Source organism: Rhopalosiphum padi, chromosome 3, assembly GCF_020882245.1.
Source record: "Rhopalosiphum padi isolate XX-2018 chromosome 3, ASM2088224v1, whole genome shotgun sequence".
NCBI classification, from domain to species: Eukaryota; Metazoa; Arthropoda; class Insecta; order Hemiptera; family Aphididae; genus Rhopalosiphum; species Rhopalosiphum padi.
This window is the reverse complement of record NC_083599.1, coordinates 76,897,943-76,912,563: the sequence shown is the minus strand read 5'-3', so window position 1 is coordinate 76,912,563 and position 14,621 is coordinate 76,897,943. Positions and strand designations below refer to the sequence as shown.

Genomic DNA, 14,621 nt, shown 5'->3' with positions numbered 1-14,621 from the left:
TTTTTTTTGTATTGCATATATTATTATATTTATATATTGCGTGAGTGCAAATTACCATGTTTTTATTAATATTTAACGTGCGAGAATCTTCATATTTTTATATAATTTTTTTATTGTTGTATTCTAAAGGGGTTAATTTCCGTATAACATCTTAATATTTATCGTGGGTGCAAATCGCCGTATTTTTTAATATTGAAATAAATTGATATATCCTAAAGGATTATAGTAGTTAGGTAGTTCCTAACCTTATAAATTTTAAGTAATTCTTACTGAAACCCAAAAATCTAAAAAAAAAAAATTGTCATATGCTTAAATTGAATGACATATTTCTCTAATGGATTTCTCCAAGAATCAATAAATCCAACTATATCTAATTTTTATTACAAATAACCACTCTCAAAATGTTCAGTTGTATTAGGCTTTTGTCGATATCATTTAAACACAACTCCGGTATGGTCTAGTGGCTAGGATACCTGGCTTTCACCCAGGAGGCTCGGGTTCGATTCCCGGTACCGGAATAAATTTTTGCAAATTTTTTATTACTATAATAAAACTCATAAAGTATGATCATGGTATGAGGTAATAATAATTTACGGTTGTTACTGCTGTTGTTGAAAATATTGTACATAATTATTTAAATTAATTTATGAAGTACAATAAGTCACAGGTGGGTGTTTAAAATTTAAATACATAACAAAAGCATAATGTGCCAAATAACATATTTGATGATTTATTAAAGATATTGAAAAGTTATAAATGTTTCGATGAGAATCCGGTTACTAGAAGAATTTTTTATAAAACTCACATTGGAGTGACTTATGATAAACTCGTAAATGTTGAATCAGTTCCACATTTATTACCATTTTGGTGTTAAATGTAATATTAAAAGGTATTTAGATAAAGACTTTTCTGATTAAGTAATTAAATTAGTTGTAGGGGTGGAAAGCTCTGGAAGTATATTTTGACCTTTATCTGACATGGATGATTTGTTAAGTATGGAACAAAAGATAAAACTGATCAAAACTTCAGAAAACAAGTTGTATGCATTACTCTTTACAAGGAAAAATTAATGTTTACTTATATTATTACATTTTGTTGCAAGTATGTGAACTATCCAGAATTGGTGGCCAATCACTTCAAAATATGATCTACAAAATAATGAAACAGGTATTTGTAGATAGCATATTAATACGATACACATATTATGGATTAAGAAATAAAGAGAATTTTTCATTATTAGCCATCAACAGAGCAATGTTTGGTAATAATAACTAGGAATCATTAATTATTGTGCATAAACAAAATAGTTTCATAAATTCTGAATATTAATAAAAATAAAAATTAAAAATTGATACTAGATTAACGTACAACAAAAATTATGAACATAATATTACTATGGATATTAAATAATTTAAGATTTATTTACATTTTTTATTAAAAAAAGAATATTTTGAAAAATGTTAGTACTTCGTAAAATTTAATAATAAACCACTTTACTAAGAGTTAGACTTTTAAGTTTTGTACCATTAAAATTAGATTTTCAAATTCTGAATCTCCACCCCCCCCCCCCTGTATACTCCCCTGGATGCAATTAAGAGATCAAAATTCAAAAATTTACCTGATGATAAAATTATAACAACAATAATTATGAAGTGTAAAAAGCCGTTTAAATAAAAATAATTTATTACAAATTTAATTTGTATTATTTTTTGCAATAAAGGTTGTAATTGTATTTGAGTAAATTTATGTTTTTAACATTTGATAATTTAATTCCTTGCCATACCGAAATATGATACAAACCTGATATATCCATTTCAGATTTTATTAAATATTTTATGTATAATATATAACTATATAAGTACATCAAATATTATGTTATATATAAATGTTATGCTCATTTAAAGTATATATAAATTAAAAGCATAACATAATATATTATAATATATTCAATAGATTAAAGCAATAATAATATTCACTGGATATTTTTAAGATATCTAAATAAATATAGTTGTTGAAATATATATATGAAAAATCCCATAGATATTGGAAGATATTTATAGGAAATTATAAAACATGTATATATGCACTGGATATTCCAATTTGTATATCTATTTGAAATCTTAATCATATTTCTCAACATTTCAACCATATTTCTGAGATGTTTTCGTAAAATATCTATTGTATATTGAGAATCATATATTTGACAAATATTTTATTAAATATATTCAGGAGATATAACTTTTTGGTTCATAAGACATCTATCATATAATAACATTAAGATATTAAAAAATGTTGTACAATGAAGCCTCAAATATTCAATATGAAAACAAATATGTGATAAATATATTATAAAGATAATGTTTGCTATATAGGTAGGCAATTTAGTGGCGTAATTTGGACCACATAACTGTACAAGGTATAAAAGTGTTGCATTTATTGTTGTAATTCCGGAATATTCGTCAATTTTTAAGTAGCTACTATAAATACAGTTTGAAAATTAGAATTTTCGAAGTAAATCCAAAAAAATTTGCAAAAATTTATTCCGGTACCGGGAATCGAACCCGAGCCTCCTGGGTGAAAGCCAGGTATCCTAGCCACTAGACCATACCGGAGTTGTGTTTAAATGATTTCGACAAAAGCCTAATACAACTGAACATTTTGAGAGTGGCTATATTTAATAACAATTAGATGTAATCGGTTTTATTGACTCTTGGAGATATCAAAAATAAAAATTCATAGAACTCATCAAAATAATTTGGATAAAACCGGAATTCATTTATACATAATATATTATTTTAATTCGTTATTACATTAAGAAATGGCGTTAAATAAGCTTGTGTCCTAGTTAGTGGCGTACGCAGGGGGGTGTGTCAGTGAGTTATGACACCCCCTTTAAAAATAAGTATCTGTTCAAATCATGATACGATGATTAAAAAAAAGGGGTCAATTCATGCATATAGGTAATTATGATTTATGACACCCCCCTTAAAAAAATCCTGCGTACGCCACTGGTCCTAGTGGTGTTATTGTATTTGAGAAATATATCAATTAAATTAAAATGTTTATTGTTATAGTGGTAAAATATTTTGTGAATTTTCGTATTTTTTTTCTTTAATTACAAATAGCCCAATAGCTACGCGTCATGCCTACACCACGTACCACAACAGATAACCTAAAAAGTATGAACTATAACCAGACATGCATAATATTATAAATACTGTGTAATATGAATATCAATAATTTCTTAAGAGACACAATATTATCTGACTTAATATAAATTAAGCAAATTATAATTATTTTTTTAGATTTTTGGGTTTAAGTAAGAATACTGATAGAGTAGGAGGAATACCTATTACTTAAGAATTTAGTCAGTACTCAGAACGTGTATGATATAAAAAAACAAATAACAATATATTATCGTTGAGATTCTACGTGTAGTTATAGCCTATAGGTAGGCACTTATTTGACTGATTCACGGAATAAAGAGAAATGCTAAATTCCGAAACGGTTCGTTACATACGAGAACAAAGATGATCCAACGCATTGAAGGGCGATTGTAAACGGTCGTAACCTGTTTTGCCGCCAAATAAATTCCATTTTTGTGTCAACCCATTTCCCCGCATAATTCTCAAATTATTTTTCTACTAAAACGTGATTATGAATTTGTGATTTGTAAAGTGAAATATTTATGATTTGAAACAATCTTAATGCTATACTATCGGAATTCTGAAAATTGAAGATAACTTGAAACATCTTCAACACGGAAAACAAGTTAAAAGAGTTTACAATAAATGCATTATGCTCGAACAAATAATTTGCTATCCTAATCATCCTCAAATGAAATGGATTGATTATTTTGACAATGTAAGTTATTTAAATTAACACAACAAATAATTTTATTTAGTTTAAATTACTTTTTTTTATTTTAAATGATTATATTTATTATGCAATTATGATTTTTTTATTTATGACTATAAATGTACCTAATTATGGTATATAAAATTGTACATATATACATAATATATTAATATAATTAATTAGTATATAATTTGTAACTTTTAAGTTATATTAAACTACTCGAAAAATAAATTCGGGAACTCAACATTGTAAACTCCGTCAGACTACTTATGAGTTGTGCGTACTGGTAATTAAAAGGTCTAATGTAAACGTAACCAGTTTTATTTTCTTACCTGTAATAAGTATATGGAAACTCCACCAGTGTACCTAAAACCTATTCCTACATTAAATACGTTGACATCCGTTACGATGACATAAGTCGAAATTTTTAATACAGTTAATATGTATAACTTACAGTATATCTCAACTTAATCTTATATTATAAAACGCGTGACGTTTCGCCCGAAAAACACTTGAGTGCGCTTGCTGTACTCGCCGCAGTTCCTAAAACGGAAAAAAGAATGCGCTCCGGTCGCCGTTATCGCGTCCGGTAGGTTATCAAAAATGTGTTGGACAACTATACTATTACTATTATTATTATTATTATATATTTCACTTTTATACGGATTTTATAGCGTTTTCCGAGTTTTCCCGTGTTCGCGTGATTTACGATATTTTATATTGGCGATATATTAGCGGTTGGGCGTGAGAAAAAAGTCGTTTAATACGTATATATAATAATATAATAAATATAAATAATGAATAAAATACACATCGAACGGATATTTCAGATATTTACAAATATATTTTAAAGAAAATCAACGAGAATGTCTGTGTGTGTAATGAAATACGAATTAAACGAGTACGACGCGAATTCGGTGACGGTTCGGAAACGGTTTAAGTGCTCGGGATTTGACATCGGTTAACAACTCAAACTGTAGTCGATAGGATTAGGCGTTAGGATAGGATAGGATTTAGGCAGGTGTAACGAGTTCGAATCTCCCGCTCCGGCGACGATCCCGGCGGCGCTTTGATTAACACTGCGAGTCATTTTTTGCATTTTTTTTCCAATGTTTTTTTTTATTTTTATATGATTTTGCCGGCGACGTCGGTATATTTTTTTTATTACTCGACTAATAAAAAGCAGTATTTCAACATTTATGTACTATTTTTTTTTTTTTTTGAATATTGCGAGTGTTAAATATACGTGTTTTGGTATCAGCTTTGTTATTATGTTTTTTGTAATAGTACTTATCGACTACCACCGAGTATGTTATATTATATTATTTATAGTATATATTATATAATATGTAAACACAATATGTGTAGTGTTTACGTATGGAATATTTATTAAAGTCATATAGATCGGGTATGCACACTAATATTTAATTACAACCTGATGTGATAAATGTATTGTGGATTATTTCACTTATAATAACTCATAATGCTCACATCGTCCGCGATCCGACGGAGTCGGATTGCCTACCTGAGGGGTTTGGTAACACTTAAAGTATATTCAATTTTTAGCAAATAAAAAATTCAGATTTCATAATTTGCGCCCACATAGTCTGCCATTCGACGCAGTAAATAGGACGTAGATGGGACGTTATAACACTTCGTTCGACTTAAACTTTTTCCCCTACTAAACGACATCAGACTTTCGACGTCAGGAGGTATAACAATCCGCCGTAGGCGGATTGCCCAGCACAGATATCGATTTGCATCGAATGAGGACTGATAGCTAGACACTCGATTACCATTTTTCGTACTTATTTATTTTTTATATATATTCAAAAAAGAACCGGGCATGCGAAAAGACACGGTATTACACCGGTTAACGACTGATAGCTAGACACTTAGTTACCATTTTTCAAACTTATTTAGTTGTGTATAAATCAATTTTCCCAAAAGATATGACGTTCGACATAAATTTTGTCCCCTACTATACCACATCAGACTTTCGACGTCAGGAGGTATAACAATCCGCCGTAGGCGGATTGCCCAGCACAGGTATCGATTTGCATCGACTGAGGAATGATAGCTAGACACTCTATTACCATTTTTCGTACTTATTTATTTTTTATACATTCAAAAAAGAACCGGGCAAGCCTCGAGACAAACTATATATAATGTGATAGATTTCTAGACACCCGATTGGTAACACTTAAAGTATATTCAATTTTTAGCAAATAAAAAATTCAGATTTCATAATTTGCGCCCACATAGTCTGCAATTCGACGCAGTAAATAGGACATAGAAAGGAAGTTAACACTTTGTTCGACTTAAACTTTTTCCCCTACTATACGACATCAGACTTTCGACGTCAGGAGGTATAACAATCCGCCGTAGGCGGATTGCCCAGCACAGATATCGATTTGCATCGAATGAGGACTGTTAGCTAGACACTCTATTACCATTTTTCGTACTTATATATTTTTATACATTCAAAAAAGAACCGGGCAAGCCTCGAGTTGAACTATATATGTGACCGATTTCTAGACACCCGACTACCATTTCCAACCGAATTTCCCTTGGAACGATTTTCACTCGACTCCCTCGAAGGCGCCGGAGGCGGCTTCCACAAGCCGGGAATCGAGGCATATATATATAATAAATAATAATAATTTAATAAACAATATTATTATCGACGCCACGAACGTCTTATCAATTCCCGACAACAACCGCCTTATCATCATTCATCCCGATAGAAGACTCGCAGTACTACCAATCAGCGATAGGTCTTCCTTTTTTGAAAACTTTCCACTTTCAAGCTCTTCCATCCGTCCTAGGGTATTCACTTACAGCGAGTTTCACTCAAAGCGAGTTTCACTCACAGCGAGGCACACTCACACCGAGGCACACCCGCAGCTAGTATTTAATAAACTCAAAAATTAAAAAAAAAAATGTCAGTGTTAGAGAAGACTATAAATAGTTATAATAATAGTAAATAGATATAAACTGACTTAGAATATCTAAAAATTGTATTAATGTATTACATAATTTTAGTTCACAGTTCAAAATATTATAAAATAACTTACGTATTTAATAATTTACGACTATTTATTATGAATTATGATTATTTAATGTCATATACATTACAAAATTTGTGCAATTGATTTTTTCAGACAATTATTATTTTTATTTTTAAGTTTTGTATAATTTTTAAGCATACCTAACATACCTAATTTAATGTGGATAAATATTATTATAAAAATTATAATTTGTTTTTAATAATAATATATTCATTTGTTCTTTTTATACTGTTACCTGATTTTCTTTTCTGACAAATTTTACAAGAATTCAATTTTACCTTTTTTTTCTAGGCGGAGCTTACATGCACGATGCACCCATTATTATGTCAATTAAACTAATAAATACTATTATAAATTTGAAATATTATTGTATTACAACAACAAGTGTGTATATAAATAAGCGTGTGAGTAACGAAACGTTTATGAGATGTTAGAAGTAAAGTAAATAGTATAGTGCACATTTTGTCTAATACAAATAAGTACTTACCTAGTTACCTACATGGCTACATTTATATCTTCATATCTTATCACTTTATACTTTTATGTACCAGATTTGGTATAGATTGGCTGACAAATTATCCATATTGCAGATAATGTCGACAAATTGTTAAAATACAGGTTTTCGTGGTAATCCAATTTTGTATTATAAAAATAATGTTTGTACACCGAGATCGTTCCCTAGCGCAAAAACAAATATTGGTTTTTAAGTAGTTAAGAACTTTTTCTAAATTGTTCTACAAATGAAAAAATTGCTTAATTTTAAGTGGCACTCTTTAACAAGTAAAAAAACGCTCAAAATCAATTTTTTTAATATTTGTAGTTGGTACGATATAAATTAGAAAAAAAAATCAAAATCTATTCTTAGTCTTTTATATTATTCAAGGATACTCATGGCTTATATTAACAGTATTTATGGTCGTAAAAATATTTATACTATGACCGTAATACAAAAACAAGTAAGACAACGAAATACGACGTGATAGGGATAGAAATAAGAAAATATTTTGCGAACAATGCTACTGTTTTCGTGAAATTTCACCTAAAAAGCTGTAACTCTGTATAACTATTCCCTAGGGTGTGTAGATAATGATTTTATTAAAAAAAAAAAAAACATAAAAATAAAATTTTTAAATATATTAGTTTTGGCCGCCTAAAATTATACGTTTCGGACCACTGTGCGTTGGCCTGTGAATATATCGTGTCATTTGTTCGTTCTATGCTGTGTAAAATTGGAATTTGACCTTGGGTCCGATCGAGGCGGCCACCAGTTTTTTCTCCGTATTTTTTGTCGAAGGGTGCATTGTAAAGAGAAGACGACATTTCAGTTATTGTCGGAATCGGGAATATACAACCGGTTTTACAGTACCGGGCCCGTTTTAAGTAATTTATAGTATACGTGCAGCGAACACAAGGATTACCAGAATGACAAAAAAATTATACGGAGGGGAAAAAACTCAAAAATAAGACGCAGAGATCACTATTGTGTAACGACAATGGAAATAATAATAATAATAATATCTATAATCCCCAAGTGAAGATGCATTGGACAGCGAGGTGGTACAGATTAATTATTTAAGTAATAAGTAGTAGTACCTGCGCACTAGGAAAATATTTAATCATAATTCATATTATAATATTATGAGACGACAAAATAGATTCCCACGAAACACAGTTATTACGTTTCGTGTCTTACGACATTTATTATTTATTATAATAAAATTATTATACCTATTATTATATGTATAGGTATTACATTACATCCGTTTATTTAAAAATATAAAATTGTTTTTATTTGTACACAGATCTACAGTTTTATATATTATAATTGATATTTATGGGATCTTATATATTTATATTAATATTAGAACCCAGATGTTGATGACTTTAGCACTTATATTATTTTTGAATCATCATAGACTATGCTTTTCTAGCTTGAAATGTGTTTCAATAAAGTACGAATACAAACAACTAATTTTATTTAACATTTATTTTGAAATTTTTTTCGATTTTATATCATTTTTGTGAATATTGATGTCATTCATTGAATTTTTATTATTTTTTACCAATTTAGTGAAATTGAAATAAAAATATAACCCACCAAAATTTTCAGGTATGAAATAGTCTTAATTATTACCTGTAAAACATTAAACTTAATTTAATTTTACCTGTAACTATCAAAAAATAATTAAGACAATTTTTTTTTGAATTAAAACTAGTTTTAATGCTGTTTCACTTAAAGCAAATCACGGATGTAACAATATAAATTGTAATTATTAATTTAAAAATCATAAAAATTATAGGCTGACTAACCGTTTTTGCTTTGAATTATTTTTGTCGAATTAAAATCCTACTGTATAGTAGACTAGTATCAACTTGACTACCTATTATATTATTACATTTATTTAATATTATTTTTTTTTAATTTAGTCCATTTTAAATGTTTAAGTATTTTTCAATGTATCACCTTAAAGTATGATAAAGTACTCAGATTAGTATAATACTTATTTCTATTTAGTATAATGTGTATTGACATTAGGAGACTGAAATAAACATATAGATCTACAGGTAAGTTGGTAGTTATGTATATGTTACACACAAAGTCTGGAATTGTACATTTCGCCATTTGTATAGTAATTATTGTACACATCGTGAATTATATAAAGTAACTAAAATCTAGCTTCTTTGTACAGCAACATTATAACATTCGCAATGTGTATAAAAATCACTGTAATAATTGCGAAATGTACAATACCGGACTTTGTATGTAAAATATATATAGATAATATATGTATTTTTATTTTCTCATGAGTTGTCGCTGTACTACGAGTGAGCAATCGCCCATATTAGTGGTCCTTCTTCTTGAACCAATATTATAAATGAAATTAATATTTTGGCCAACTCTTTACAAAAAGATATGATTTCGACTATTTTTACCTGTTCAATTTTATGCAACGTTGCTGTATTGAATTATTATTAATCATAAAATAGTAATAACATAAAATTGTACTATCCTAACACATCACAATTGGTGATAGACAAATTTTGCTGGCAATGATAGTGTATGGATTTTTATTTAAGTTAGTAGAAAAACAATACAAAAATACTATTAGGGTTAAAAAAATTGAAGAAATTAAGTTATTGTATAAATCTTTATAATTCTTTAATTATAATCATTAATAATTGTTACAATAAATTGTATCATTCCTTATATGTACCTTTGTAGAAAAAATAAGCAACTATAAACTTGTAGCAAGTCATTTTTTAATAGCTTATCGTATCCTTTTCTTTATAGTTTGTTTAAACTTTTTGTACCAATTATTAGTGAAAATACAACCTTATTTGTTTTTGCTATAGTTTTAGTTACCTATCCGTATAACCTTAAATCGTAGAATATAATTAAAGTTTTCAGAAGATAATTAACCTCTATTAATCTTGTGTAATTTTTATTTTTTATGCTTTGTTTTTATATGAATAATATTATATTGAGTGTAAAGTTATTAATAATACTGAAACATCGTAGTCTCCATTTACCATTACTTTTCAATAGAGAAAGATAATTGAAAAAATATATTGGTATTGTAATCTAATAGGCAAGTTTACTAAAACTATACGTTCTTTTCCATTTTGGTTGACTGCATAATACTTAAGAAGACTAATGTTTTTGAACATTTTATGCTATAAAGTTAAAATACGATTTATTTATTTAAATAATATATTTTACAACGTAGATGAATATTATGTAAGTATTACAGATTGTCGTTAAATTATAAATATCATTGTGACCAATTATATTACAAATTTATATAGAACGTTACAAAAAAAAAAAATGATTAGTAAAAATATGTTTAATCAGGTAATGAAATTATAATAAAATATTGAATAGTTATTTCTATTACAAAAAAAATTCTTAAAGGTACATACAAAATTATAATTATATATGACAATGTACTATAGAGTATTGAAAGTATATATATTATATATTTTTTCTAATATTTAGGACGATGAGCCAATACCATGGATAAATAATCAAAATAATCTAATTGAGGTTTTGGTGTAGTTGTTGTAGTAGTTGTTATTATACGTCTTTTGGGCTGAAGGTCTCCCATTACAAATACATACTTAGATCCTTTAGGCCAATTTTGTTGCGACGGAGGGTCGTACTTCAGATCTCTATCTGACAGCAAATTCGATAGACCATTGCACAGTGATTCGTGATAATAGTGTGCTATACCCTTGCTAAGTGCCATCCGGATTACCACAACCCCATAGTTGACGTAATCATCAGCCACGAACACCTATGGACCGTACAGAAATAGAGAAAGAGAAATAAATTAACCTTAACTAACAATATAAAATATAAATTTAAATAGGTACACTGAAACCCACCGCCATCCACAATCAACAAAGTCTTAGCGTTACAAAATTTTAGATTTGGATGCGAGTGATACTGGTATTCTTTTTTTATGATTAAATAATAAACGTAAACACAGAATACTCACGGCACACCTGTAGGATTGCCTGTCGAATTGTCTTACATTGTCAGATGCATTTGCTGTATATTCGTATAGCGACATATACTGAAAGCCTTTTTCAAATTCATCCTTATCGTGTGAATCATCTTTTGTCAAGCACTCAAAAATATAATGGTCCATATCTGATAGAGCAACAGAACAAAATATGAGTAAAAGATATATTTTTGCTTGATAACACTTTTTGTTGACACAAGTAATTTTACCACCGTTGCCGTGACAGATATTATAACATTATAGACTAATAGGATTATGTTAAGAGGACAACTGACCCATACATGACAGGTAATTTTCAAATCATTAGTTTTTAATTATATTTTATTACATAGAAACATCTTAATACGTAAGTCGGACACAAACACTTGAAACAGAATCACGACCATTTACATTCAATTTATATAAATATAAAATGAGTGTTCTTTGTATTTGTCAATTATTATATATAATATTCGAAAACTGCTACGATTAACGGATTACATGGATGCAACTTGTAGTGACATTAAATGTTTATATAATTGTGAGCATGTAATTGTACATTACAGTATAATATACAAGAAATATAATAAGATTTACAAATTTTAACGAACAGCTTTATGGATCCGCGGGCAAAATGCATCAAACACTATCTCCCCTCGTCGCTATTGTACTACCTATAGCAATAATGATTCGTTATGCGTACTACTTGCGTTCTTGCAATAGGCGGGTTCGATTACCAATATTCACCAAAATCATTAAGTAAATGTCGATATTTCTTAGTGAATGTTTATAAAGAATACAAGTTTAATCAATACGTTAATATAACCCGATCGCAGACTTCATAGTAAAATATATATTTTATAAACACTAATCATATTTTCCAAAAATATATTTTTAATTTCTATATAATTTGTATTTTAAATACCAAGAATGATGTGTGTACAGAACTGTGTATTTGAGTAAAAAATTGATATGCATATTAAAAAAAAACTATTAATAAAAATGCAATTTTAGCTTTAAAATAATGCTTATTGAATAACATTTTGGATTTTTAGTATTCGCAAGCTATTTTACGTTATTTTTATTACAATGTATTACGAGGAAAGAATGGGCAGACTTGTTGCTACTGCCGATACTGCGACAAATATAACATTATATTATACAAAGTATTTAAATACATATCACTCTACATACGAGGGAGGAACCCATATACGACAGGTTATTTTCAAACTGTTAGTTTTTAATTATATTTTATTATATAAATATGTCATTGTACTGGCAAAGTCTGACGAACACTTAAAACAGAATCATGGTTATTTAGAAAAAATGTAATAAAGCTAATAAGTCTATCTTCCCTCGTCGCTATATTATAGCGTCTATATAGCAATGATGATATGCGTTTTACGTACTACTCATGTTCTTGCAATAGGTGGGCTCGAAACTTGGTTGACGTTCGAGCCACAAATGAAACAATGGTGAATTGGTCAATGACCGGTCGTGTGCTATGTAGGCGCATCCGTACATAGGCGGTCCATTATCTACAAAAGCTACCTCGTAGTTTTCCATGTATACCATTGGAGGACAAAGTCGGCCAGCCTGTCTATCCCTTTCTGCAACATACGGGAAGACAAATATTACATTACAATATCACATTAGAACAACTACTTATTGCAGACATTTGGAGTTAAAATATAGGTAGGTAAATAAGTAATATAATATTGTAAATTGGGTAAGCTTAATTGTTTTAATTATTACTATTTTATACGTAATTTTTTATGTAATTTTAGTGTCATAACTCGTTTATAATTTGTGTGTATTAATCAGCATACGTTGGAATTAATCGTCGTATAGGTACCTTATTTTCTATTACCCTAGCATTCTCCGATGTTAATTCTCCTTTCAACAATAATTTGATAATTATTTATTATTATTATCGTATTGGATGGGAGCGAAGCAAACCTATTGTTAGTAGTAAGTATTATCTCCCCACCTTCCTGGTTAGGTTATACATAATTCATATCATAAAAATATATTACGTACGATTTTTGTCAATGCAGTAACAGATAAATAATTATCTAGTCAAAATATTAGTACAATATTATAATAATATTATATCCTTAGAAATAGGTATAAGCTGATAAAGAGACTGCAGTCACATGTCTTCATTCAAAATTGTTTTTCCTCGTATACAATGATTTATTACCATTAAATTCAAATTTAATAACCATACTCAATAATAATGATATACAAATGACTCATATTTTACATCAAAGCATGAAAATATCCTGATTGCGTCCCGTTTTTATTTTTTACCATTTTCTTAGCTCGGCTGCGTCCACGCTTTATCAATAAATTATATTAAATAACCGAGTCCGTTCTTGGTCCACAGCATACAAATATGAAATAGGTACCTATTTCATAGACACCGCCCATATATATAGATTTTTGAAAATATTATATCAAGACTAGATTTTGTCAAAAGAATGGCATTTAAATACCAGCCTTTAAAGATAGGTATTTAAAATTTAAAATAAAAACATTTAAAAAAATTAGTACGGTACCTAACCCAAACTTAAAGGTGTAAGTCAAAATAAAAAAAAAGTAATAACATAAATTAATAAATTAAAATCAAAAATAATTTTGTGTGTAAGTCAGTTCAATTCCCAATGGCGCACCTTGGGTAACTCTAAATGAAATGGGATGCATTTGGGCTGGTAAGCGATCACTTTATACGGTCCATTGTTTAAATTTCATAACGGGGACACTTTGTACGATCAGGTAAAATTTTAGATCGCAGAACGCAGACACTTTATACTATTATATATAAAAAGTACATATTAATGTATATAGTAATATACCAAAGTGTTATGTGTATATAATGTAAATTATTAAAATGTAAAAATTAAATATAAAAAAGTAAATTAATTAAAAATATAGTATATTATACCTACTATTAGTCAACATAATCAGTTTAAATCAATTAAAAACGTGTACAATATAAACATATGTCAAAAAAGAGAAATAATGTTATTAAAACCAACATATATAATACATATATTGAATTTAAAAATTCAAAATTATTTCTTTGTTTTGGTGCTGGTTACATAAAGTTAATAGCTTATTATTTTCACCAGAATAAGATTTTTGCTTTTAATGTAGCCTATTGACACATATGTCCAATTGTATT

The 14,621-nt window shown here is 28.5% G+C and overlaps 1 protein-coding gene and 2 non-coding genes across 3 annotated transcripts; 1 reads left to right on the top strand and 2 right to left on the bottom strand.

Annotated features, from left to right (window-relative positions):
* The first annotated feature begins 446 nt into the window (after positions 1–446).
* On the top strand, positions 447–518 carry Trnae-uuc (transfer RNA glutamic acid (anticodon UUC)). The gene has a single exon. It is a non-coding gene; the product is annotated as a tRNA-Glu (tRNA).
* A 2,022-nt stretch (positions 519–2,540) lies between these two features.
* Trnae-uuc (transfer RNA glutamic acid (anticodon UUC)) lies at positions 2,541–2,612 on the bottom strand. The gene has a single exon. It is a non-coding gene; the product is annotated as a tRNA-Glu (tRNA).
* An 8,303-nt stretch (positions 2,613–10,915) lies between these two features.
* LOC132925749 (uncharacterized) lies at positions 10,916–13,112 on the bottom strand. The gene is made up of 4 exons (XM_060990115.1): positions 13,100–13,112; positions 12,844–13,044; positions 11,429–11,583; positions 10,916–11,224 (listed from the first exon to the last, which is right to left on the bottom strand). The coding sequence occupies exons 1-4, from the start codon at positions 13,110–13,112 to the stop codon at positions 10,916–10,918; spliced, it is 678 nt and encodes a 225-aa protein (XP_060846098.1).
* Positions 13,113–14,621: the final 1,509 nt, after the last annotated feature.